Genomic DNA, 24,528 nt, shown 5'->3' with positions numbered 1-24,528 from the left:
GGTCTATATAAACAAAGCATTAAAATTTCTTTTATATGTTTATAAAAAATGGAAAGTTAATCGAAGAGGCCTAATAAAGGCGGAGAGATATAAAATATATAGAGGAAAATCTATAACGTGATAAGATAATTACTAAAAGCCTAAACACACTTCCGTCTAAGGGAAGGGTCGGCCATTTAAAAGTGAAAGAAAGTCCATACTCTCTTTGTCACCATAATTAAATCTATCCAAAACGAGTTCAAGTTTTGAGATGAAGATAAAACACCTGCATAGCGAAAGCTCAAAACTAGAATAGTGTACTTCACCAATAGTTGTGAAAACAAATCCAGTTAGCAACAGCGAATTAGTAGGTCTTGCCGGTAGCCCGACAGAGAGAAAATTGAGTTCTTTGTTTACATTGAGTACTGAGTACCTGCACGACAGATGGCGCTGTTGAAGTACACCCCCTACCTGCATAGCGATCGCTGGCGGATTTTTAACGTAGAGTTTTCTGTCGAGCAACAGAGTTGCAGCTTATATAATCACCGGCTAAGTTAAATATTGAAAAATGAATAATAATTTCAATGGTTCAGCTACGAAAAGACAGGAGAAATCAGTAGATATCCTGTTATATACTCACTGGTGAATTTTTTTTACAATGAAGCCAAAAATCATACCTGGAAATCTTCGGATCTATCCTGCAGCATGTAGATCTCTGTGGATTTGTAAATAGCTGCTAATAAGCCTCTTTTAGTGTACCAATTGAACTATAAAGAGAAAAAAAGAAATGAATATCTCACATTTAGAACATTCATGTACACATTATAATGATTATGTAAATTTTATTAACGTGTATACAGAGGTACAAAAAAACTTTAACTGTATAAGCTAAAAACCTAACTTCAACGTTAAGAAAATTTCAGAGAAAATTAATTTAATTGACAAAAGTCATGGTTTCCTTGATAATTTGACTAACATGAAGTTAAAACCTGAAAGTTCAAAAACAGGATAAATGAAAACGATAACTGAAAAGACGATAACAGTCATAGGATAAAAGTTCATACTGTCTAGGAGTTGGAACTTAGAAGAAAGGAATTTAAATTCACTTTTAATACATACAGAGCTATTACTCTTTGAATGCCTTTATTGTTATTCTTGGTTTATATCTCATATTGAGAATCCCAAATTGAATTGAACTATTTTATTATGTAGTAGGTTCCCTCAGTCTCCAATTTTTAGCAAAAGTGTATAGTATTGAAATAATGCATTTTTATAACTTTTCTTTATCATAATGATGGCCCTTGAATTTTTTTTATATACTGTATTGAATATAGGATTAATTTTTAGAAAATTTTGTACCTTTTTCTTTTTATTGGAAAACTACACTATCTTTTAAAGAACACAATTTGAATGATAAAATTTCTTATTTCTATATGCACTTGATGTTCATATTGCTTCTTCTCCAGACACTACATCATCTTTTGAAAATTTACATATTTTAATTATATGAACCCTTTTTCAAATACCTACGGTTGCCTATGACTGACACTGTGAGTAGCAAAAAATACTTAGGTTGGATAATATCCTAAAATACCACCTGGTGGTAGATCTCTAAGTATCCCTACTTTCAACAAAATAATATTTGTAGTCTTTCTTCTCAGATCACTTGTCTATTAGACACAACATTTTTTCACATAATTTTCTCTAAAAACAAACTGTGAATCATACTTCTAATAACCTATTTTTTGTATTCTGTTACGATCTGAGATATATTTCGGGTTACTGTTTATCTAGCTTATTACAGTAATTATCTTCATTTCCTTGTGCAAATGGTTAATGTTTATTTATCTTTTATCTTTGTTTGCTTGAGAAAATTGCTTACTGCCTATGTATCATTTAACTTATTTGCTTGTGACCATGTCAATGCACTGAATACAGTAGACTAAGAGTTGATAAAGTAATAGTTATTTTTCTCTTTCCAGGTAAGTAAACACATTGATCAAGCTACTTGCTAAATTAGTCAACTCATCTAAGGCAACAGGATGAACTAAGCAGCCAAGATTGACTAGGTAACATAGGGCATCACAAAGTCAGATACCTAGTTTAATATAAACTCCCAAAAACACCAAAGATGCTTTGTCTAAACTTCATCTAAGGTAAGAATGTTTTTCCTTTCATTTTTCTAAGCACTATAACGAGAACGTGTTTATCACTCATCCTATAACTTGGCATTTTTTTATTTTATTGATATAGAGGATAGACTTGTAGAGGTAATTAAAATGGAATTTAGTTACTCTGAGCTTCAGAAAAAAACTGCAAGAACCAAATTCTACATTTGAGAGATTTCAATAACTCCACCTCCAATTGAGAAGCAGACAATTTGTGAAGGGGAATAAAATGTGTTTGGCACCACATGCAAAAGTGCAAAAGACTTTCTGGTAACATTAAGGGGCCCGGCCAGTATCCCAATATAAGGGGGTATAGGAAGAAAAACTCAAAATACTGAAAAATTCACTGAGCTTTGTATGACAATGGAGAAGGCGTAATCAAAATATTTTGTCAAAATTCCTCTTACTCTCATAGTTTACAGGGTAATTAGTAAAAGTACAGTAATTCAATAAAAAAAAAGTTGTTCCCTACAAGAACATGCAGTATTTCTTCTGTTATCGTAAATTTTGATAATTATTACATTCTAATATAAGGCAAATTGTGAGCAATGGCATCTGTATAGATTCCATGAGTCACAAGACGATGTATTACACAAAAATTACAGCCTTCGGCCTTCAATCGTAGCACAAATCTCATAGAGAGTACACGTTTGAGTTTGACCTCTGACATTCACTCGTTTTTACGTCTGTTTTTCTCGGTTTTGACAAGAATTTCATGATGCCAGAGAGGAAAAGACAATTTCAACATCTCGCTAACATAGGGAAGAAGAAAGTTTGCTCTAATAAGAGTTCAACAGTGGGTAATATTGGCAAAATTAGCGGAATTAGTGAAAGAGAGAGATGATGAAGGAGCGACCGCCTAAAGAAGCAAGATATTAAGCAAAGGGATCTTCATTTATGATTGAATTATGATAAATAACTTTGTTCTGGTTTGTTAATATCCAAAAAGAAACAAAATTCATAATAATTATGATTTATTTATAGTGTCTTTGTAAAAATACATTGAAAAACTTTGAATGCCCGTATCTCAAAACTATACTTATTAACCTTCAAATTCTATCTTCTCCCTTAGTTTTAAGGATATAGCATTGAAATTTGGTATATAACTCAAAGACATTAAAAATCAATCAAAGGGTACCCTTTTCTCCAATTTTTATTTCATACTTTTTTTTCTTTTTAATTTTTCCCGAACTTTCATGGTTTATTTTTTTACAACAATGAAAAAATTCATATCTAGCAGAAAAAGGTCTACATCAGGTCTACTGTATATAGGGTAGTAATCCCAGGTCTTAATAATAATTATCAAGGGAGAGATAAATTTTTGAAAAACACTAATTTTCAGGATAAATCACCCTGGCATCGCAAAACCGAAGGTCAGAGGCAACAATCCTATGCAGTTTGGAGATGTCCTAAGTCACCTTATTTAGTGGTATGAAGTTCAAAGTCCTGTCCTTAAAAAATGGCATTAACTGACCAGCCCCCTTAAGTGGTTTAGAAAAGATATATGTGAAAAACTTGGATTTATGGAGTTTCATATATACCTACTATTAATTTACTTGTAGGAGATGCTAAGATTAATAAGCGTAGGGAGAGAAAGTCACACATGTGGAAGAAAAATAAACATGAAATTTTTTCTAAGAGATCTTTCTATTATAGGTTTACAGTTTTCCAAAACATTATCCAACTCAAACTTTACAGGATAGACTTAATGCCACTAAATAATGGAAGAGACCTTGAAAAAGGAATATAAGATCACATTTGCAACCACCAACATTTTCCAGCATCAAGGCTTCTTATAGATTACTCTGACCAGCATAAGATACTCAAAATCACTCTATGTATGCAATGAAAATAGACTACTCAGGTTCAATACTTTTGGTGGCAAAAGGAATTTTTTTCAGGCCTCTAATGAGGACATCACTAAATCTATGGCAAAAAGGAATAGGATGAAGAGAGATCATAAGAAGCAATCTGGAAAATTATAAAGTAAGACCTTTGGGTGATACTGTACTAACATAGACTGCTAATTCTAGGTGTTTGTAGCATGGGGTGATAATCAAAGCAGCTCAATGATACATCCGGAAAATTAATGCCATGAGGAAGGCAATTCTGGTGGCAAAATCCCACATAGAAGCCTTCTAAGGCAGCTCACAGGGAGGTCTATTGTAAAATTGTGGACTATGGTCTTCATCATATCTTATTGTGTTATTGAGAAACCCATAGGAGGGCATTGTCGTTTGCTTCTCTGAGGTCTTGATACAAGCAATGAGAGCCCAGTAGGCACCTTCGTAAGATGGTTTCCATTATTTGTAGTGTTGCCCCACATGGGCATTCAGGGTTGGTGGTTAATCTCCATTAGTGGCGATCATCTCCAGTTTTTCCCACTTGAACCCATACTTTGTTTAGGGTTACCAAGGCTTTCCTGGTGAGGACTATGGTAAGGTTCTATTTAGAAAATTGTAATAGCACCACGACTCACAAGGTTTCTAAAATGGGACCTTAATTTGAGGAAGCGTATGAAATGTGGTAGCTAAGGATGAGGGAGTTGATGACAAGACAGTATTATCATGTATTTCTTGGAAATGAATAACACTTCCTTCCCGTAGCAATAGTTGTAATACCTCCCTCACCCCCATGTGTTGATATCAGCTGACAGTGGAGGGAGTATTTAGGGCGGAGAGAGAAACCTGCCAGAAAAGCATTTCTTTAGTAAGGCAGACTAAATATTTTCTCTGTGGAATTATGAAAGGTTTGAAAATTTTTGATATTACAGTGTACGCTGAAGTGAATTAGAGAAAGGAGACTGAAGACTGGTGCACAGTAAGAATTCTTTGTGGAGGTCTACCAGAGGAGGACAAAATCTTCTATGGTAAATGGTTAAAAAATTGGGTCTAGCAAGCAAGTAGCTTGTACTTTGTTTGACTACTGAAATTTCAAAAATGACCTACACAAAGTAATCATTTGGCAAAGAGATTGTAATTCTTTAGCTTCATAAAGAAATATGGGTTTATTTCAATACCTGTACTTAAAGGTCTAATGGTCAAATATGACAATTCTAGTAAAGGGTCACTCTTGATGGCCACAAATATATTTTATGAAAAATCAACAAAACATAATCTGTATATAGTTAATATTATAAAAAAAAATCGTATGTTTAATTTTGGGTTATAGTTCACAAAGAGGTAAAAGATACTTTGTTAATGTGCTAAAGCATTATCAATATTCTAAAAGATTCCAACTGAGCCACAATCATTATACATACATCTGTTGAACGGTCGCCTGCATGATACCAGATGTGGTCAACAAGATTGGTGATATTTTCTAAAGCCTGCTGGGCATTGAGAGGTGATGCATGCAGGGCTAATGCTTTGTGCCAGATATCAATATATTCAATATTCATCCTGAGTCTTTCTTCAACAGCAGTAGCTATGAATGCTGTGGTTCCCTTCTTTCTGTGATTAAGAAAAAAATAGAAATTTAAACAATTATTATTTCATATTTACAGACATTTCTTCATTTAAATGAATCTTACTCGGTAGTCTTCATGCTTTAAGCACTGACATTGAAGCCAACCGCCTGATGAACGACAAAAATTTTTTACCCCCTTCCCGTGACACCTAGTCATCCATAAAACCATATGCATTGTTATAGTCAACACATCATATACTCTACATTGCGAACCAGCCTTTACAGCTCGACTTTATACAGTATTTGAAAAGAGTTGTAATCTGGTAATAGAATCTAAGCAGTAGTAAAAGGTGTCTTCATCTTCTTTTAAATATGGATATTTGCTAAATTGTTTCAACAAACATGTGGTAGAATAGGTTGAGTTGGTAAAACTAGGAAATGGCAGGTGGTAAAAGGAAGTCCCGTCTATTCGGCGGTCCAAGACGGCATAGTCGCTTTAGTATGTAGGCAAGTTAGTACTGTAAGCCATTATTTTATGAATTTAATGTTTTAAGATTATAACCCTATTCCCCCATGGAAAGTTTAGCCTGTTGTATCTATAGTATTGTAGTGCAGGGCCCAGCAGGCTATCATAAGAACCGTGGTTAAGCCTGATGGTTGAAAGACACCTCTTAACCAAAGAATATTGTGGACACAAGTAACCCCTGAGTAAAGGGGTTTGTGGGATTTTGTTTATGAAAGTAAGGAGGATTTCCATTAATCAAATTAATTTGAATGATTTGGGGATCATTTTCTAAGCATATAATAAGTTTGACATTAAAATATTTCTATTGTTTGATTTACCTGGTAAAGAATTTGGAGGTAGAGTTTTAAATACAGTATATACATACTGAGTCATGTTACAGATGATTGCATCATGATAGAAGTTAGAGGAACTAGTTATGGTTATGAGTTGAGATGAATCTTTTTTTTTTTCATTATCTTACTGGATGTGCCAGGTCAGGTCATTTGGCTAATGTATGTTATATATAATGTAAGGCAAATTAAGATAATTGCTTTTTAATGTAATTTAAGTAGCTTTGGTCAGAGAGCATCACCATATGGTGATTGCTTGTTAGGAATATTCTTAACAATAGATAAAGAATCAAATTTGTTTTCAGCTATTTAGAAAGCTATTGTTTTAAATCTTAGCAGCTTAGAGAAGTAAAATATTGCGGTTATCTGAGATCTTTATTTTTTTTTAACTCTTAACTGTTTATCTTTTAACAGATAGCAGATAAATTTTCTATTTTTGATAAAATGTTGGAAAACAGGTGGCTTCAATGATTTAAAGCATAATGACTACCAGCCATGTATTGAAATGATAAATTTGATTATTAAAATTCTGTTTATCCAAAAACCACACAGTATTTACTAAAGTGCTTTTGAGATACAAAGCATCCCCACTCCTGCAATGGGAATAAATACTAAAGTAACAGGAAGCTACTCATTTAGACATGAGGAGACCAACTGCTTTCACATCTACAGTGGTAACATCTTTGCCTAGCATTCACATGACAGAAGATCAATCTCCGCCCGGGGCCATGAATTTAAGCTGTTTACTGGGGAGGCCACTGCTGTGGTTGGGCACCACAGTGGGGGGGTTGAGCTTGCCCAGCTGATGTTCTGGTGAGCATCTATTCTGATGAAACTGGAACTGAAATAAGATACCTTTAACCTTTAACTCTGACATTAAAAGAAATGGCCTTGAATTTCTGAAAAATGTTATTTTTATTAATAAAATAAATTTTTGAATATACTTACCCGATAATCATGTAGCTGTCAACTCCGTTGCCCGACAGAATTCTATGGAGGGATACGCCAGCTATCACAATACTAGAAGGGGGTGTACTTACCAGCGCCACCTGTGGCCAGGTACTCAATCATTTGTTGTTGACACCTCCTCAATTATTCCTCGGTCCACTGGTTCTCTCTGGGGAGGAAAGGGAGGGTCGATTAAATCATGATTATCGGGTAAGTATATTCAAAAATTTATTTTATTAATAAAAATAACATTTTTCAATATTAAACTTACCCGATAATCATGTAGCTGATTCACACCCAGGGAGGTGGGTGAAAACCAGTGTACAAGATTAAAGGATAGCTAAGTATCCCATATTTCATATAACAGTTATCTCAAATAACAATGAAATAATAAGTACCTGGTAAGGAAGTCGAATAGAACCGTTACTCTGCCTCTTTATTTAAAGTTCGTCTTCCTTACTGAGCGCAGCGTTCCTCTTGGAGTCTGAATCAACCCAAAGGTGCCAAAGTACACGGGGTTGCAACCCCTACTAAAGGACCTCTACCAAACCTTTAACCCAGGCGCTTCTCAAGAATGAATAGACCACCCGCCAAATCCAAGGATGCGGAAGGCTTCTTAGCCTACCGTAACAACCATAAAAAACAACAATAAAAGCATTCAAGAGAAAGGTTAAAAAAGGTTATGGGATTAAGGGAATGTAGTGGCTGAGCCCTCACCTACTACTGCACTCGCTGCTACGAATGGTCCCAGGGTGTAGCAGTTCTCGTAAAGAGACTGGACATCTTTCAGATAAAATGATGCAAACACTGACTTGCTCCTCCAATAGGTTGCATCCATTATGCTCTGCAGAGAACGGTTTTTATTAAAGGCCAACGAAGTAGCTACAGCTCTTACTTCGTGGGTCCTTACCTTCAGCAATGCAAGGTCTTCCTCCTTTAAGTGAGAATGTGCTTCTCTGATCAGAAGCCTTATATAGTACGAAAGCCCATTCTTGGACATGGGTCTCGAGGGTTTCTTGATGGCACACCATAAGGCTTCTGACTGTCCTCGAATAGGTTTAGACCTCTTCAGATAATATTTGAGAGCTCTGACAGGGCAAAGAACTCTCTCTAGTTCGTTACCTACCATGTTGGAGAGGCTAGGTATTTCGAACGATCTAGGCCAAGGACGTGAAGGAAGCTCGTTCTTTGCTAGGAATCCAAGCTGAAAAGAACATGTTGCAGATTCGGTTGTGAAACCAATGTTCTTGCTGAAGGCATGAACCTCACTGACTCTCTTAGCTGTTGCAAGGCAAACGAGAAAAGCAGTCTTGAGGGTAAGATCCTTGAAGGAAGCTGACTGGAGAGGTTCGAACCTAGATGTCATAAGGAACCTTAAGACTACGTCTAGATTCCAGCCTGGAGTGGAAAGACGACGTTCTTTAGACGTCTCAAAAGACTTGAGAATGTCTTGAAGGTCCTTGTTGGAAGACAGGTCCAAACCCCTGTGGCGGAGAACTGAGGCCAACATGCTCCTATATCCTTTAATCGTAGGTGTTGAAAGGGATCTCTCATTCCTAAGATGTAGAAGGAAGTCAGCTATTTGGATCACAGAGGTATTGGTAGAGGATATTGAATTGGCTCTACACCAGCTTCGGAAGACCTCCCACTTAGACTGGTAGACTCTACGAGTGGAAACTCTTCTAGCTCTGGCAATCGCACTGGCTGCCTCCTTCGAAAAGCCTCTAGCTCTAGCGAATCTTTCGACAGTCTGAAGGCAGTCAGCCGAAGAGCGTGGAGGTTTGGATGCAACCTGTCTACGTGTGGTTGACGTAGAAGGTCCACTCTTAGAGGTAGAGTCCTGGGGAAGTCGACTAGCCATTGAAGTACCTCTGTGTACCATTCTCTTGCAGGCCAAAGGGGAGCAACCAGCGTCAGCCGTGTCCCTTCGTGCGAGACGAATTTCTGCAGAACTTTGTTTATTATCTTGAACGGAGGGAATGCGTACAGGTCGAGATGGGACCAGTTCAGAAGAAAAGCATCCACATGAACCGCTGCAGGGTCTGGAACAGGGGAACAATAAAGCGGAAGTCTCTTGGTTATGGAGGTGGCAAACAGATCTATGGTAGGTTGACCCCACAAGGTCCAAAGTCTGTTGCACACACTCTTGTGGAGGGTCCATTCCGTGGGAATGACCTGATTCCTTCTGCTGAGGCGATCCGCTGAAACATTCATATCGCCCTGGATGAACCTCGTGACCAGAGTGAGGTTTAGACCTCTTGACCAAATGAGAAGGTCCCTTGCGATCTCGTAAAGGCTCCTCGAATGGGTCCCTCCTTGCTTGGAGATGTAAGCCAAGGCTGTGGTGTTGTCTGAATTCACCTCCACCACTTTGCCTAGCAGGAGGGACTTGAAGTTCAACAGGGCTAGATGAACTGCTAACAGTTCCTTGCAGTTGATGTGGAGTAATCCTTGTTCCTTGTTCCATACTCCTGAGCATTCCCGTCCGTCCAAGGTCGCACCCCAGCCCGAGTCCGATGCATCTGAGAAGAGATGAAGATTGGGGGTCTGGATGGCCAATGATAGACCCTCCTTGAGAAGGAGATTGTGCTTCCACCACAGGAGAGTGGTCTTCATCTCTTGGTTGATAGGGATAGAGACTGCTTCTAGAGTCGAGCCCTTGTCCCAATGAGCAGCAAGATGGAATTGAAGAGGGCGGAGGTGGAGTCTTCCTAGCTCGACAAACAGGGCCAGTGATGAGAGGGTCCCTGTGAGACTCATCCACTGTCTCACTGAGCAATTGCTCCTCTTCAGCATGCTCATGATGCACTCTAGGGCTTGGTTTATCCTGGGGGCCGATGGAAAAGCCCGAAAATCCTGACTCTGAATCTCCATTCCCAGGTACACAATGGATTGGGAGGGAATGAGTTGAGATTTCTCTATATTGACTAATAGACCTAGGTCTCTGATTAAGTCTAAAGTCCAATTGAGGTTCTCCAGACAACGACGACTCGTGGAGGCTCTCAACAGCCAGTCGTCTAGGTAGAGGGAGGCTCTGATGTTCGATAAGTGTAGGAATTTCGCTACATTCCTCATCAGATGAGTAAAGACCATAGGAGCTGTGCTTAGGCCAAAACACAGGGCTTGGAACTGATAGACAACCTTTCCGAAAACGAATCTCAGGAAAGGTTGGGAGTCTGGATGAATGGGAACGTGAAAGTATGCATCTTTCAAGTCCAACGAGACCATCCAGTCCTCCTGTCTGACCGCTGCTAAGACCGACTTGGTCGTCTCCATCGTGAACGTCTGCTTGGTGACATACTCGTTGAGAGAGCTGACGTCCAGCACCGGTCTCCAACCTCCTGTCTTCTTGGCCACAAGAAAGAGACGGTTGTAGAAGCCCGGGGATTGATGGTCCCGGACTATAACCACTGCCTTCTTCTGCACAAGTAGCGACACCTCCTGTTGCAATGCTAGCCTCTTGTCCTCTTCTTTGTAGTTGGGAGAGAGGTTGATGGGCGATGTGGTCAGAGGTGGTTTGAGGCAGAATGGAATCCTGTAACCGTACCTCAGCCAACTGACAGACTGTGCGTCTGCACCTCTCTTCTCCCAGGCTCGCCAGAAGATCTTGAGTCTGGCTCCTACTGTTGTCTGGAGAATCTGAGAGTCAGTTCTTTCCCTTAGATGTCCTGGATCCTTTCCTAGACTTGCTCCTGTGAGAGTCTGGACGGGAGCTTCCTCGGCTGGGGGCTCTACCACGAAAGGGCGGTATGAACCTCGTAGCCGGGGTATCAGCCACTGGGGAGCGATAAGTCTTGGGGACTGAGGTGGCAACCTTAGACTTACGAGCCGATGAGGCTACAAGATCGTGCGTGTCCTTTTGTATCAGGGCAGCCGACAAGTCCTTAACTAGCTCCTCGGGAAAGAGGAACTTTGAGAGTGGAGCAAAAAGGAGTTGTGACCGCTGGCAAGGTGTAATGCTGGCGGAAAGGAAGGTACACAGTTGTTCCCTTTTCTTCAACACCCCTGATACAAATAACGACGCTAGCTCACCCGATCCATCTCTGATGGCCTTATCCATGCAGGACATTATTAGCATGGCAGAATCTTTGTCCGCAGGAGAGGTTTTCTTGCTGAGGGCTCCCAGGCACCAGTCGAGAAAGTTGAACATTTCAAATGCTCTGAACAACCCTTTCAGAAAATGATCCAGGTCTGAGAAGGTCCAACAAACCTTCGAGCGTCTCATAGCAGTTCTCCGAGGCGAGTCCACCAGACTTGAGAAGTCAGCCTGGGCAGAGGCAGGTACTCCTAAGCCTGGTGCTTCCCCTGTGGCATACCAAACGCAACCTTTCGAAGCGAGCTTCGTTGGAGGGAACATGAAGGAAGTCTTGCCAAGGTGTTGTTTAGACTGCAGCCACTCCCCTAAGATCCTTAAAGCCCTCTTGGAGGATCTAGCTAGGACAAGCTTAGTATAGTTGGACTTAGCTTGTTGTACGCCCAGCGAAAACTCAGATGGTGGAGAGCGGAGAATAGCAGAGACGAAGTGGTCTGGGTAAATCTCCCTGAGTAGAGCCAAGACCTTACGAAAATCAATCGACAATGGAGAAAGCTTAGATTCGTCCACGTCTGATGAGGGATCAAGGTGTGCCTCCTCATCATCCGACACCTCATCAGCAGAGGGTAGCGAAGCGATCGGACCAGAATGCTGAACCGCAGAGTCAGAACGGGTAGGAACAATAACAGTGGTTTCCTCTTCCAGTAACTGTTGAGGGAAAACCTGAGGCTCAGACTGCAAAGGCTGAACAACAGACGAAGCAGAAGGCAGGCGCATGGGTGAAGGAGGTTGACTCCTAGCAAGAGAGGTTGAACCCAAGGATTGCACAAGCTGAGGGGAGGACGGAGGCGGAGTAGTCCGTTCCTGTTCCTGTGAGATGAGCGGAGCATGATGAGGTTGAGGCTGCGCAGAACAAGGTAAAGTTCTCGCAAGCTGAGGCTCCTGAGGCGCAAGTCCAGGGTGTAGAGGAGCTTGCCTTGAGGAGGGTTGAGCTCGCTGCAGCGATGGCTGAGCAGACAGACTCACGGAGGGGAGAGGTTGTTGTACCCCAACCGAGAGTTGCACCACTGGTGGAGCAGCAAGGGGAGGCGGAGGAAGAGTGGAATAACTCTCCTGATCCCAAAGCAAGGGTTGCCTTAAAGAAGGCTGAGGCTGAACACCACTGGGAACAGCGAACTCCGAAAGTGGCTCAACATCGTACGCCTGGCAGATGGTGCTGCGACCAGGCGGAGCAAGTGCAGGCGGGGCGAGCACAGGCGGAGCGAGAACAGGCGGAGGGAGTGTAGGCGGAGGAGGAGGTGCAACACTCTCAGCCCGACACTCACGCATCAAGTCCGAAAGCTGAGCTTGCATGGACTGAAGCAGGGTCCACTTGGGATCGGCAGAAACGATAACCGTTAACCGTTATATCAGTATTATATAAAAGCTATCTAGCTAATATAAGAATGATTCCAGTAAAGCGACAGCCGTTAATCTGAGAGAATACTTCACCAAATATCCGTGAATAAACTCGAAGACCATAAGCGTATCCCAGAACGTCTAGCCGGAAGCACGACAGAGGAATAATTGAGGAGGTGTCAACAACAAATGATTGAGTACCTGGCCACAGGTGGCGCTGGTAAGTACACCCCCTTCTAGTATTGTGATAGCTGGCGTATCCCTCCATAGAATTCTGTCGGGCAACGGAGTTGACAGCTACATGATTATCGGGTAAGTTTAATATTGAAAAAATAAATTTATACAAGCATCTTTCACCAAAAATGTATACTTACAATTCTGGTTGTTCTTTCACGAGATCAACTTCTTTTTCTAAAAACTCCTTCAGTCTTCCATTACAAGTAGCATAAAAATGATTGACTAGCTCAACACCACCCTTTGTAAACAACCCGTGTGCCATACCAGAGTAACCTAGGCTCTCTGCCCCTGGAAATAAAAGATAATTCAAAAGCAAAATTCTTGACAGAGGGTTTGCTTACTTAATTTTAGAATATCTGAATCATAGTATCTGTTAGTCTATACTCAACATGGTCCCATCCTACCCTTCTAAATCAACACTTTTCCCCAATTTTTGTAATTCCATAAGAAATAGATTGAAGCAATATGCAAAAGGATCTTGTAGCTGTTATTCTGCTATCCTATTAGTCATTTGATATGTTTCCTTACATCAGTGAAGAGAAAAAAAAATTAATTAGAAGTCATATACTGTATAGTATATAGCTAATTTCTGTAAACTTTAACACATAATTGAATCCTTTACTTTATATACACAAACCTTTATCTTGGATGCTTCAAGCTGTGGTCAGTAATGCACTGGGCTTTTTGTTAAATAATAAAAAAAATCCTCAAGTCACCTTCAGCATTTCCCATTAACCCATGCTCACTACATAATGGTATATATTTTAGAGAGTTAACAAAGTCCCTTTATACAGTATTTTACCATTTTCCAGATTGTAGTAACCATTAATGAAAAATAATGAAATAACATGCTATTTTCAGTCATCTCCTGCTTGCTGTCATAATATCAATTTTGGGGAGTTAAAACAGTTGGCAAAATAAAATTTCTCTACTATTTTCCTATTCTTCATACTAATACTAAAAGACAAATAATAAATACATTACCAAGAAAAATGGTTTTGCATCATTACCTTGAGCAAGCGCATCTTGTGACCACCCAAATGAATGCACATATGGCAGGGCTGCATCCAAGATCTCCCTTCTTAGCTGATCTTCACCATCTGAACCATCGGGAAATGGGTTCTCCTGTTCTTGTGCTGATGCATAATCACTGCCAAGATCTTGCGATGACCCTTCTGAACCTGCAGCCTTTTCAGAATGCATCTGCTCCTCATGATCCACTGTCTTTTCTGAAGGTGTTGTCCCTTCATGATGCGACCTAGACTCTGAGTTGAATACTGTTGAGCTAGTTTCTAATCTCCTTACATGACCTGAAAAATGAGTTTTGTGTAGAATGTAAACAGACTAATTCATTCCAGCATGGAGTGTATAAAATTTGACTGACAAAGAAATTTAATTTTACATTTCCTTGTTTGGCAATAAGAAGAACCATTACAGAGATATGAAGGAAAATGCTCCAAGAATAAGAGAATAAAGTTTTCAAAACATTCAGAAGACTAAAAAGTGCAAAGTTAAGTACTGTTGAATAAAGATCATGAAGTACAAAGATATGTAAAAATTATGAAATAATTTACTGTACAGTATAAAAAATTAAACCCTAGCAGATAATAAGCAAAAAGTCTGAATGTAAAGATTTGAGTGCCCTAGGGATAGTAATGTTAGGAGTTGGGCTGCTTACACACCTACTTGAGCAGCCACCACAAAGAAAAAAAAAAAAAAAAACACAAAGCTGTCAAGGACGGGACTTCTGGGTACACTGTATTCCCATAGATAAAAGACCGTGAAGGTAGTCCCAAACCCTAGCCTTCAATACCTGGTCAACTGTAATATTTCTCTTGAAAGCTAGGGTGGGCCCTATACCTCTGACTTCATGAGGTCCGGTCCTAGCTGGTACTTTGACCCTCTCAGCGGTCGAGGCTTATGCTTGACGGATCGTCTCATGAAGCCAGAAAGATATTGTTTCTTGACACCCATTTCTTGGTCCTACCAGTGCTAAGGAAGGTTCACTGACACTCATGCCTGAGGTGTCGCGTCCTCTTCATATAACTCCGCAGAGCCCTCACGGGAAACGAGCATCTCCTCTCAATCCCCACCCAACACTTCATGTAGAGAAAGGTTGGAGAAGGTCTCGAACCTGGGGTCATACATCAAGTGTTTTGAGTTATGGCCACAAAGCCTGGCCCAAAACTAAAGAAGACCCTTCCACCCTTCATTGTGTATGACTAGATAAGAGACTGTGCGACTCGCTTACTCTCTTCGCCAAAGCTAAGACAGCAAAAAAAAGTCTTGAGAGTCTGATCTCTGTCTGACGACCTTCTCAAAGGCTTGAACGAGGTACATGTCAGTACTTTGAGAATGAAGGTAATATCCCACTCCAGTGGCCTGAGGTTCCGGGGTTGGAAAGACTGCTGGAAGCACCTCATAATTATTTGAGAACTCTTATCGGGAGGAGAGGTCTGTACCCTTCAGTTAAAAGACCATGCTCAAGGCTTAGCGGTAGCCTTTGACAGCCGCGACAGAGAGGTACGTCTCAGTGAAGGAGGATGAAGAATCTATGATCTCCACTAAAGATGCTAAAACTGGAGAAGTATCTCTTCTCTGATACTATCACAGACTATGACCCACTTTCCATGGTTGACAGCTGCATAGGACCATCACAGGTACCCATACATCATCGGAGTGTCTCGTGCAAAGCCTTTCGCTCAGAGAAGACACTGGATAGCCACCAACCATGAAGCTCCAGTGACTTCACAGATTAGTGGTACCTTTGAAGATGTAGTTGACATTGGAGTTTGGACCGTTTGTGTAGTTCTCTCAGGACCTCAACTAGTAGGGGTAACAGATCAGGATACACTACCACTCGGCATGTGGCCATATGGGAGCCACGATGATCAGCCTGACTCCAGGCTGGACAGAGGAAAGGACTACATGGCCAGGTAATTCCCTGGGTGTTGAAAGGCATCATCGAACACAGCCTATGTCTGGAATAGGGAAGAAAAACATGGGGAGCTTAGTGTTTAGCCGTGTGGCAGACAGGTTGATCCCCAAAGAACCCAACAGATTAAGAAGCCTCTCTGTTACACAAGAATGTAGGGACCACTCCTACCTTACACCCTGCTCCCCAGCAATAGTGTGCGTGTCAAGTAGCACATACCTCTTGCCTGGAATGCACCTGGCAACAAACTTAGGCATGGAATGCCACCAAGACTTGCATCTGCTTCATCAGCTCGCAGAGAGGATGTGAAATTGTGTCCCCATGCTAGTTGATGTAAGCCATTATGGTGGTGTTGTCGCTCATCTACCAAGTGCCTCCTCGAACATTCTTGGAATGCTTGCAGCACTGTATGTAAATGTTGCTAGTATTTCCAGGTCGTTGATGTGCAAATGCATTTCTTCTGATCACACCTTTGAGACAACCAAGAGGTTCAGGTGTGTGCCCCACTCTTCCGACGCATTTCACCCAACTCTTCCGATGCATTTCAGAATAGCTGCATGTCCGGAAGCGGAATGGTAGAGTTGATCCCCGGGTGAGGTTTTCCTCATCCAGCCACCAGGTTAAATCCTCCAAAGCCTCCTGCCTCACTGGAATAGGAAGGAAAGGGAGATCCTTGAAGGCTGACCAGTGATCCTTCAAACATCACTGAAAAGATCACTGGTGGAGGTACCTGTGAACTTCTAGCTTTTCCAGCGAAGAAAGGTGGCTGAAAAGACTTTTAGCACCGAGCTCAGAAATGGCTGTGTACCTTCCTCCAAGAAGACGACGCGTCAGAATAAAAGTTGGATATTGAAGAGGAGGAAAAGGAAATAAGTTAGAGAAGTGGAAGGAGGAAGAAGCATGTGCATATTTCTTTTTCTTTCTAACCTGCACCTCAGGCTCTGCAAACAGAGAAGTTGAGATTTGAGCCACAAATGACGATGATACTCCCCTGAAGGGAGAAACCACACTGGTTGCTCCAACAGGTACCACAACATCGGAGAGTACTATCATGAGGAAGATGGTAGTAGCTACAAGCATAGGGGCTTGCAACACATAGGCATAAAGGGAAAGGGAAGTTATGAGCCTCGAAACCATCGGCACATGGATAGAGATGGCACACACTGAGGTGATCAGGTTAGGGGTAATGTAAGAAGTATCACCTGGCACTGGGACAACACACACATTCAGCCCCAGAGCTGATTTAGATCCAAATGTAAGTGTGGCACCCATAAAATCCAGAAAGCTTTTCTTGCTAGCACTAGCACTAGTGTCACAGATTAACCCTTAACAGCATACCTGACAGACCTATTATTATTATTATTATTATTATTATTAATTGCTAAGCTACAACCGTAGTTGGAAAAGTAGAAGGAGCTCCAATAGGGATAATAGCCCAGTGAGAAAAGGAAATAAGTTAAGATAAAATATTTTAAGAACAGTAACATTACAATGAATATCCTATATAAACTATAAAAACTTTAACAGAACAAGAGGAAGAGAAATAAGATAGAATAATGTGCCTGAGTGTACCCTCAAGCAAGAGAACTCTAACCCAAGACAGTGGAAGACTATGGAACAGAGGCTATGGCACAACCCAAGATTAGAGAACAATGGCTTGATTTTGGAGTGTCCTTCTAGAAGAGTTGCTTACCATAGCTAAAGAGTCCCTTCTACCCTTACCACCAAGAGGAAAGTGGTTACTGAACAATTACAGTGCACTAACCCCTTGGGTGAAGAAGAATTGTTTGATAATCTCACTGTTGTCAGGTGTATGAGGATAGAGGAGAATATGTAAAGAATAGGCCAAACTATTCGATGTGGGTGTAGGCAAAGGGAAAAAGAACCGTAACCAGAGAGAAGGATCCAATGTAGTACTGTCTGGCCAGTCATAGGACCCCATATCTCTCTAGCGGTATTATCTCAATGGGTAGCTAATGAGGTTTCAGACTTCCTCAGCTCAAATTCATCATCCGTGGTCTGCATGGTAATGGGAGAAAAGCTTCCAATTTCTGATGAGGTGCAATGAACACTGGGGAACCCCACATGTCACCAGAACATGAAAAGCACGCAAACATAGATCCGAGGATGCCTTGTTCCTGAAACATACTTTCCAAGAATACGAGTCAGCGGTGTATGCTCAAAAGCAGCAGACACACTATAAAAGAATGAAAGTGGTGAAAGACTTCTACGGTGTATTCTTATGCGTTGCCAAGACAAACCCCGGAGAAGGCTTTGCTCTCTTCCTCCCCTTCAAGAAATAAACCTGCCACTGCACAGGATGCCACAATCTACATTTGGCATACTCTGATGATTTTGAATAATACTGTCTCGTAGAAGAAGTACAGAGAGAGTTTAGCCATAAACCAGTTGCAACGTCCACCCTTTCCCCGGCAAGTACAAATTTTCTTGTTTCGCATCCATAATTCACATATAAAGTCAGCATTCACTTCCTGCAAGAAAAGAGATGAAAATTTTTGATAAGGGGAAAAAAATGTCTGTACTCTTTCAAAGATAAAAGTGAAGAACTTCCAACAGGTGGGAAGAGAAAAGTGCACTCCCCATCTATCATTTACTACCTTGTTAACAAATTCAACGGTCATTCCAGTTTCGGTGAAAACATGTTCCAATATTTTGAAGGATAAAAGTTTGTTTTTGTAGGAGAAAATGGCGTAATACTGACTGATTGCTGGATTAAGATGCCAAAACAGAAAAAAGTTGCCAACAACACCACTGATCTACGGTATCCTACTGTAAGGTCAAATATATTCAATATTATGGCTTGTTGCCAGGCACACACTGTGAGCTTGGGAAGAGTTGAACGCTGCTTATTGATCAGTTAAGAGATTCCAGAAATTGTGTATTCAGCCTGAAAGACATTGAATCAACTAGTCTTACCTTGTTTGATCCATCACAATTATTTACATAAGCGACTGCATAACTGTACTAGATCTTCATTTGAGGTTTGATAGCCTAGAAAATGGCTAGGTTAAATTACTCTGTAGATTCATGTGGCCCAACGCTTTCAATACATCTACATTTGGTCATTACCTATTAACTCTATTTAAATGAATTATAAATAATTGCATCATCTTTCAATTGAATATGAGAAATTTTATAATTATATATTATTTTCAGTTTAGTAAACATTGGGAAAATGTCTGCCAATCTCAGCACAATGGGTGTGGTTTTTAGGCTAACGTCATCAAATTCTATGGGATAGAGATGGAGGGGAGAATTGTATATTTTGTTTGATAGTGTTAAGTATTCAGACAAAAAAAAAAAAGTGTAATTAGAGATGATTAGTGGCATACAATCGCTACCCTATCTTTTACAAATTAATGCTGGTGGATATTTAATATGCTTTACTACTACTGTAGTCTTAGTAGAATACAAACCTAAGAATAACTGGTTTGGATACCATGATAACTGTCCTATATCAGGCATTCTGTTCATTCAACTTTATAGTAGTATGAGTGTATTTATGCCTTACAACTGGATTTGGTCGAAAACAATCCAATTGTAAATTCAATACTCAATTGTATTTTGGTTATCATGACAACCGTCCCAACTCATAAATTTTGTTCACTATATATAGTGCTGTAGGACTGTATGGGTGTATTTTCAAAACATGTTTTATTCATGCCAAACAGTAACACTGTATACTGCAGTTTTTTCTGCTTCTTTGCATGTTATGGATTTCACTGATTTGAAATGTCATTCAAAAAATAAGGCATATACTTTTCAAGGTTAGAGAAGAATAACACAGAAGATTAGTCATGCATGCTTTAGTGTATTTGGTTCAAGGTGTAGATTCTGGAATTTTCAAGTGTGTCACTGCCACTTTGACCATCAGTTATCAGATTAACAGAATTATTTCCCATCCAATAATTTGATGATTGGGGGTCAAACTGGCAGTGCCGCACTCATGGAAATTTCAGAATCTACCACACCTTGAACCGACTTTGTGCTACAAATTCACAACAGTATAGCCATATTTTTCCAAGATTCAACAGCCCCAACTGCAATATATGTAATTGATTAGAGGTTACTGTATTCCAACATATTACTGTAACATATTCTACTTATAATTTCTTACTTACAGCCCTTCCTATTGATTTCCTCCCAACACCATCAATTCATATCACCATTCAGCTGCTTTAACTTGCTGAGTTAACTAATGCCAATTGTTAACATCTTGAGTGTGAGGGCTTCGCACCACAGAGAACGACTCTGGTGATCTTAACCCGTAAATAGCTCAAGTTGGCTATTATTATTATTATTATTATTACTATCCAAGCTACAACCCTAATTGGAAAAGCAAGATGCTATAAGCCCAGGGGCTCCAATAGGGAAAAATAGCCCAGTGAGGAAAGGAAATAAGGAAATAAATAACTGAAGAGAACAAATTAACAATAAATCATTCTAAAAAAAGTAATGTCAAAAGAGATATATCATATATAAACTATTAACAACGTCAACAACAAAAATGTCATATATAAACTATAAAAAGACTCATGTCCGTCTGGTCAACAAAAAAGCATTTGCTCCAACTTTGAACTTTTGAAGTTCTACTGATTCAACAACCCGATTAGGAAGATCATTCCACAACTTGGTAACAGCTGGAATAAAACTTCTAGAGTACTGCGTAGTATTGAGTCTTATGATGGAGAAGGCCTGGCTATTAGAATTAACTGCCTGCCTAGTATTACGAACAGGATAGAATTGTCCAGGGAGATCTGAATGTAAAGGATGGTCAGAGTTATGAAAAATCTTATGCAACATGCATAATGAACTAATTGATCGACGGTGCCAGAGATTAATATCTAGATCAGGAATAAGAAATTTAATAGACCGTAAGTTTCTGTCCAACAAATTAAGATGAGAATCAGCAGCTGAAGACCAGACAGGAGAACAATACTCAAAACAAGGTAGAATAAAAGAATTAAAACACTTCTTCAGAATAGATTGATCACCGAATATCTTAAAAGACTTTCTCAATAAGCCAATTTTTTGTGCAATTGAAGAAGACACAGACCTTATATGTTTCTCAAAAGTAAATTTGCTGTCAAGAATCACGCCTAAAATTATTCAAGGCAGAGTGTAGTAAATAGGATATGAGATTTTTGTGTAGTTAATATGAGACATTATTCCGAATTATATAATTTCTCCAGTTAGATTAGTGAAATTTTACTCACACAAGAACTTTTTGATGTTTTTTGTTCCCCAACAGGCTTCCAGAAATTAGTTCTCATCTGAGAAGACAACCAGCAAAGTTTACTAACCTACTTCATTCCATAATGAGTTAGGAGTATTGATTAATTTATTAACATAAATCTTACAACCTTCTTTTCCATATGAATAAAATCCACTTGGAATTAGAGTAAACCTTTACAATAACTTTTATTAGGTCAGAAGGTTAAGGGGTCTTTTATACCAGGCTGCCCATGCAAAATGGAGTTCAAAAGTATATTGCCTAGGAATAAAAGTGATTCCTGTCTGTCAGTCAGGCCTGGTACAGTGAAAATGGATGGGAAAGAGGCGAATGAGACGAAATCGGCTACAAAATTAAAAAGGGGAATTTGTCCCATTTGCCTGAGCAATTTCAGGAACGAAAATGCTGAAAAGATATTTTGGCTAGACAATCCTAGTGGACAGCTATTTTCAAAGCTCTTAAAGGAACACCTGAGATTTTAGAAGTCCAAAAAGACAATTCCAATTTGGAGGAACATGTGATGGAATAACCCATCTTTGAGGACCACTGAAAAAATTATATTGAAAGTTTTTAATATCCATTCCATGAATTACTTATGAAGATTTTAATAACTATGTGGTTGATCCAAAGCATTTATCATCCATATTAGAAGGCTCTCTCATGGAGGGCATTCTGGATCATAAGTGTGGTTATGAAGGGGCTTCATATTTCTATGGAATCATATAATGTAAGAAGGCAGACAGTTAGGTCAGAGTATATATCTGGTAAGATCTGTCCTAGAGAATGACACTAGGGACCAAGAGCAAAGGATAGAGTAGAAAAAGAATGATCAAGATTGAAGGCACTGGGTACTTGAGTTAAGTCTTTGATGAATGAAAGTATGTCTGGCCTTTTTCTTTGTTCGTCTTCCCCCTCTCTTGGGGTACAGGACCATGAGTCCCACTGCAAGCTGGCTTCAATTACTGCAGGTAATAACCTTTTCCCTTGTGTAGCCTAGTATAATTTGTTAATATACTCATACACGTCCCCAATACTTCCCATGAGGTAAACATTGGGAAACGTCTATATTTTATGTGTAAGATTCCTGTTTAGAACATTCTCTTACATAGACGTTCATATGCTATATCTCGCATCCATTTGCTCAGGCCGTTGTCATTCTCTTTTGTATTGATAAGCGAGGTGGCAAGGCTTCCCTCGAATTACAGTCTAATACTGTACTAGGCAAACCCAGGTCAATGACTACAGTATGCCAGCGGTTGGACTTATCCACCCACCTAAGGGTGAGTCATCCACGATAACTAACCTAAGGTTTGTTAGTTTGGTGAACAAATGACAATTTCATAGATAATATGTATTTTTCCCTAACTAATACAAACCTGGAGTTATTTATATAAATTGCCCCACCATCACCTGTCCCCCAATAAGTCCTGCCAGCAAAGAAAAAGTGACTAGTTCACCGTTCCATGAGTGTATATACGGGTGGTTGGTACCCCTAGCCACCCCCTACCCAGCGTCTGGGTAGGGTTGCCACCTCGCACCAAAAAGTCTAACTGGCTACCTTCCAGCTTTGCCGAAAGAATATCCATGATAAATAACTCCAGGTTTGTATTAGGGATAAATACAAATTACCTACACAAATTTGTCATATCAAGGCACAGGCAAAAGTCTGCTATTTTTCCCAACTTTTAAACAAGTCTGTATGATGAAAAAGATAATTACAAACAATGCCCTTGAAAGACCATTCAAAGGCTATCATCTATTGATACTTACTAAGACATTTTGAGACCAAGTTCCATGTTTATTTCTAGGGCCTGCAACTGCTGTCACATATTGTACTCAACATTCAAGTTGCTGCATGATTCTTAATATGATATTTTAAAAGCTGTAAAGTTCTACAAGGAACACACTAATTTCATGTAGATTATGTGGAAGATTTTCTTTATTTGCCACTGATGACATAGTTGCATTAAGAAGTAAAAGTTGGGAGGCTGGATGGCAAGATGAGAGAGAGGAAACTTGAACAGAGATAAAGAAGACTAGAAAGTAATTGCAGCTAAGTGACGCTACAAAGACTCGAGTAATGCCTATATTGCACCATGCGAAGTGTACTGACAGCACTACTTCACTTGCAAGGGAGGAGTCCCTTAAAAGTAAAGTCCACTTCTCTATCCACCAAAGTAGCTCTTGTATTTTTGGGACAACAGTAACTCTGTCCTTTTGAGAAGTAACAGGAAGTCCAGCAAGTCAAGTTCTTGTTCTCTGCTGTCTTACTTAGACTGCTTAATTGGGTTGTTTTCAGAGAGGAAAATGACTGATCATATATTCAAAGTCCTTGATGTTAGATCTATGCTGTGGTCTATGATGCCCCAAAATAGTAATGACTCTACTTGATGACCAAAGACATTTTTTACGATCTACAGTTGATCCAGGATGATCAGCTTTTATGTTACAATATTTTGCATGTTACCAATTTTTCTTTAACATTTTAACATCACTACTGTGGGAGAAGCCTTCAATATTCACTTCAGCATATGAAATTTTTACAAAATCCTATGTTTTGTAGACAAATTTTGATTGTTTTACATGCTTGTTATGGCTTTTCAATCGTATACAAAGATTCTAGCTTATTTGTCTATTGGTACTGATTCACACGGCAGGTCAGCTCTAAATTTTTGTTGATCTTCAGCCTGTTTCCAGCTGCTATACAAGCATTTTAACATACCTAACATTATAAGATCTAGAGGTAACATATGTCTTAACCATAGTACAGAGGTTGAAGTTTACTCTTAAAAGTGAAGACTTTTAGATTAATAAATATACAGTATTCTCAACAATGTAACTTAAACAAATCTGTAGCTCTGGTCTTAACTCAAAGGAAATCAACAAGGCATGATAGCTTGACTACAAAGATATCTGACATCAATAATAGCCCCTATAAAGATATTGACTTAAGAAGACACTTTTACAGGATTTACCTTTTTACATAAAAATTTTATAATTTTGACTATTGACCAACCATGGTTGTAGGAGTCTGATAGAAATGAATACCTCGGTAAACAAATGAAGTTAACATATACCCTGTAGTTTTAATTACTCATACACCCTGTAGTTTTAATTGCTCCCAGTGACACATCTGGACAGCAAATAAACTACACGAAATTACGTGTCCTCACTTTGAAAACCAAATTAAAAGAAATGATTTGGCCTTCTCTTGGAAACCAAACTACAAGAAATAACTTGGCCTCATCTTAGGAAGCAAACTAATGCACAAGGAATAACTTAACCTCATCTTTGATATACAGTACCTACTGCA

The 24,528-nt window shown here is 39.6% G+C and overlaps 1 protein-coding gene across 2 annotated transcripts in view; it reads right to left on the bottom strand.

Moving 5' to 3' along the window:
- LOC137622183 (ubiquinone biosynthesis protein COQ9-B, mitochondrial-like) overlaps nucleotides 1-24,528 on the bottom strand; it is a 96,739-nt gene that overhangs the window by 46,054 nt on the left and 26,157 nt on the right. For both annotated transcript variants that reach the window (XM_068352621.1, XM_068352622.1), the window contains exons 2-5: nucleotides 14,037-14,336; nucleotides 13,164-13,314; nucleotides 5,410-5,599; nucleotides 657-746 (exon numbers count right to left, since the gene is read on the bottom strand). In XM_068352621.1, coding sequence (XP_068208722.1) covers nucleotides 657-746; nucleotides 5,410-5,599; nucleotides 13,164-13,314; nucleotides 14,037-14,336 — 731 coding nt within the window. The remainder of the gene's footprint in view (nucleotides 1-656; nucleotides 747-5,409; nucleotides 5,600-13,163; nucleotides 13,315-14,036; nucleotides 14,337-24,528) is intronic.

This window comes from Palaemon carinicauda, chromosome 29, assembly GCF_036898095.1.
Source record: "Palaemon carinicauda isolate YSFRI2023 chromosome 29, ASM3689809v2, whole genome shotgun sequence".
NCBI classification, from domain to species: Eukaryota; Metazoa; Arthropoda; class Malacostraca; order Decapoda; family Palaemonidae; genus Palaemon; species Palaemon carinicauda.
This window is presented reverse-complemented; position numbering and strand designations above follow the sequence as displayed.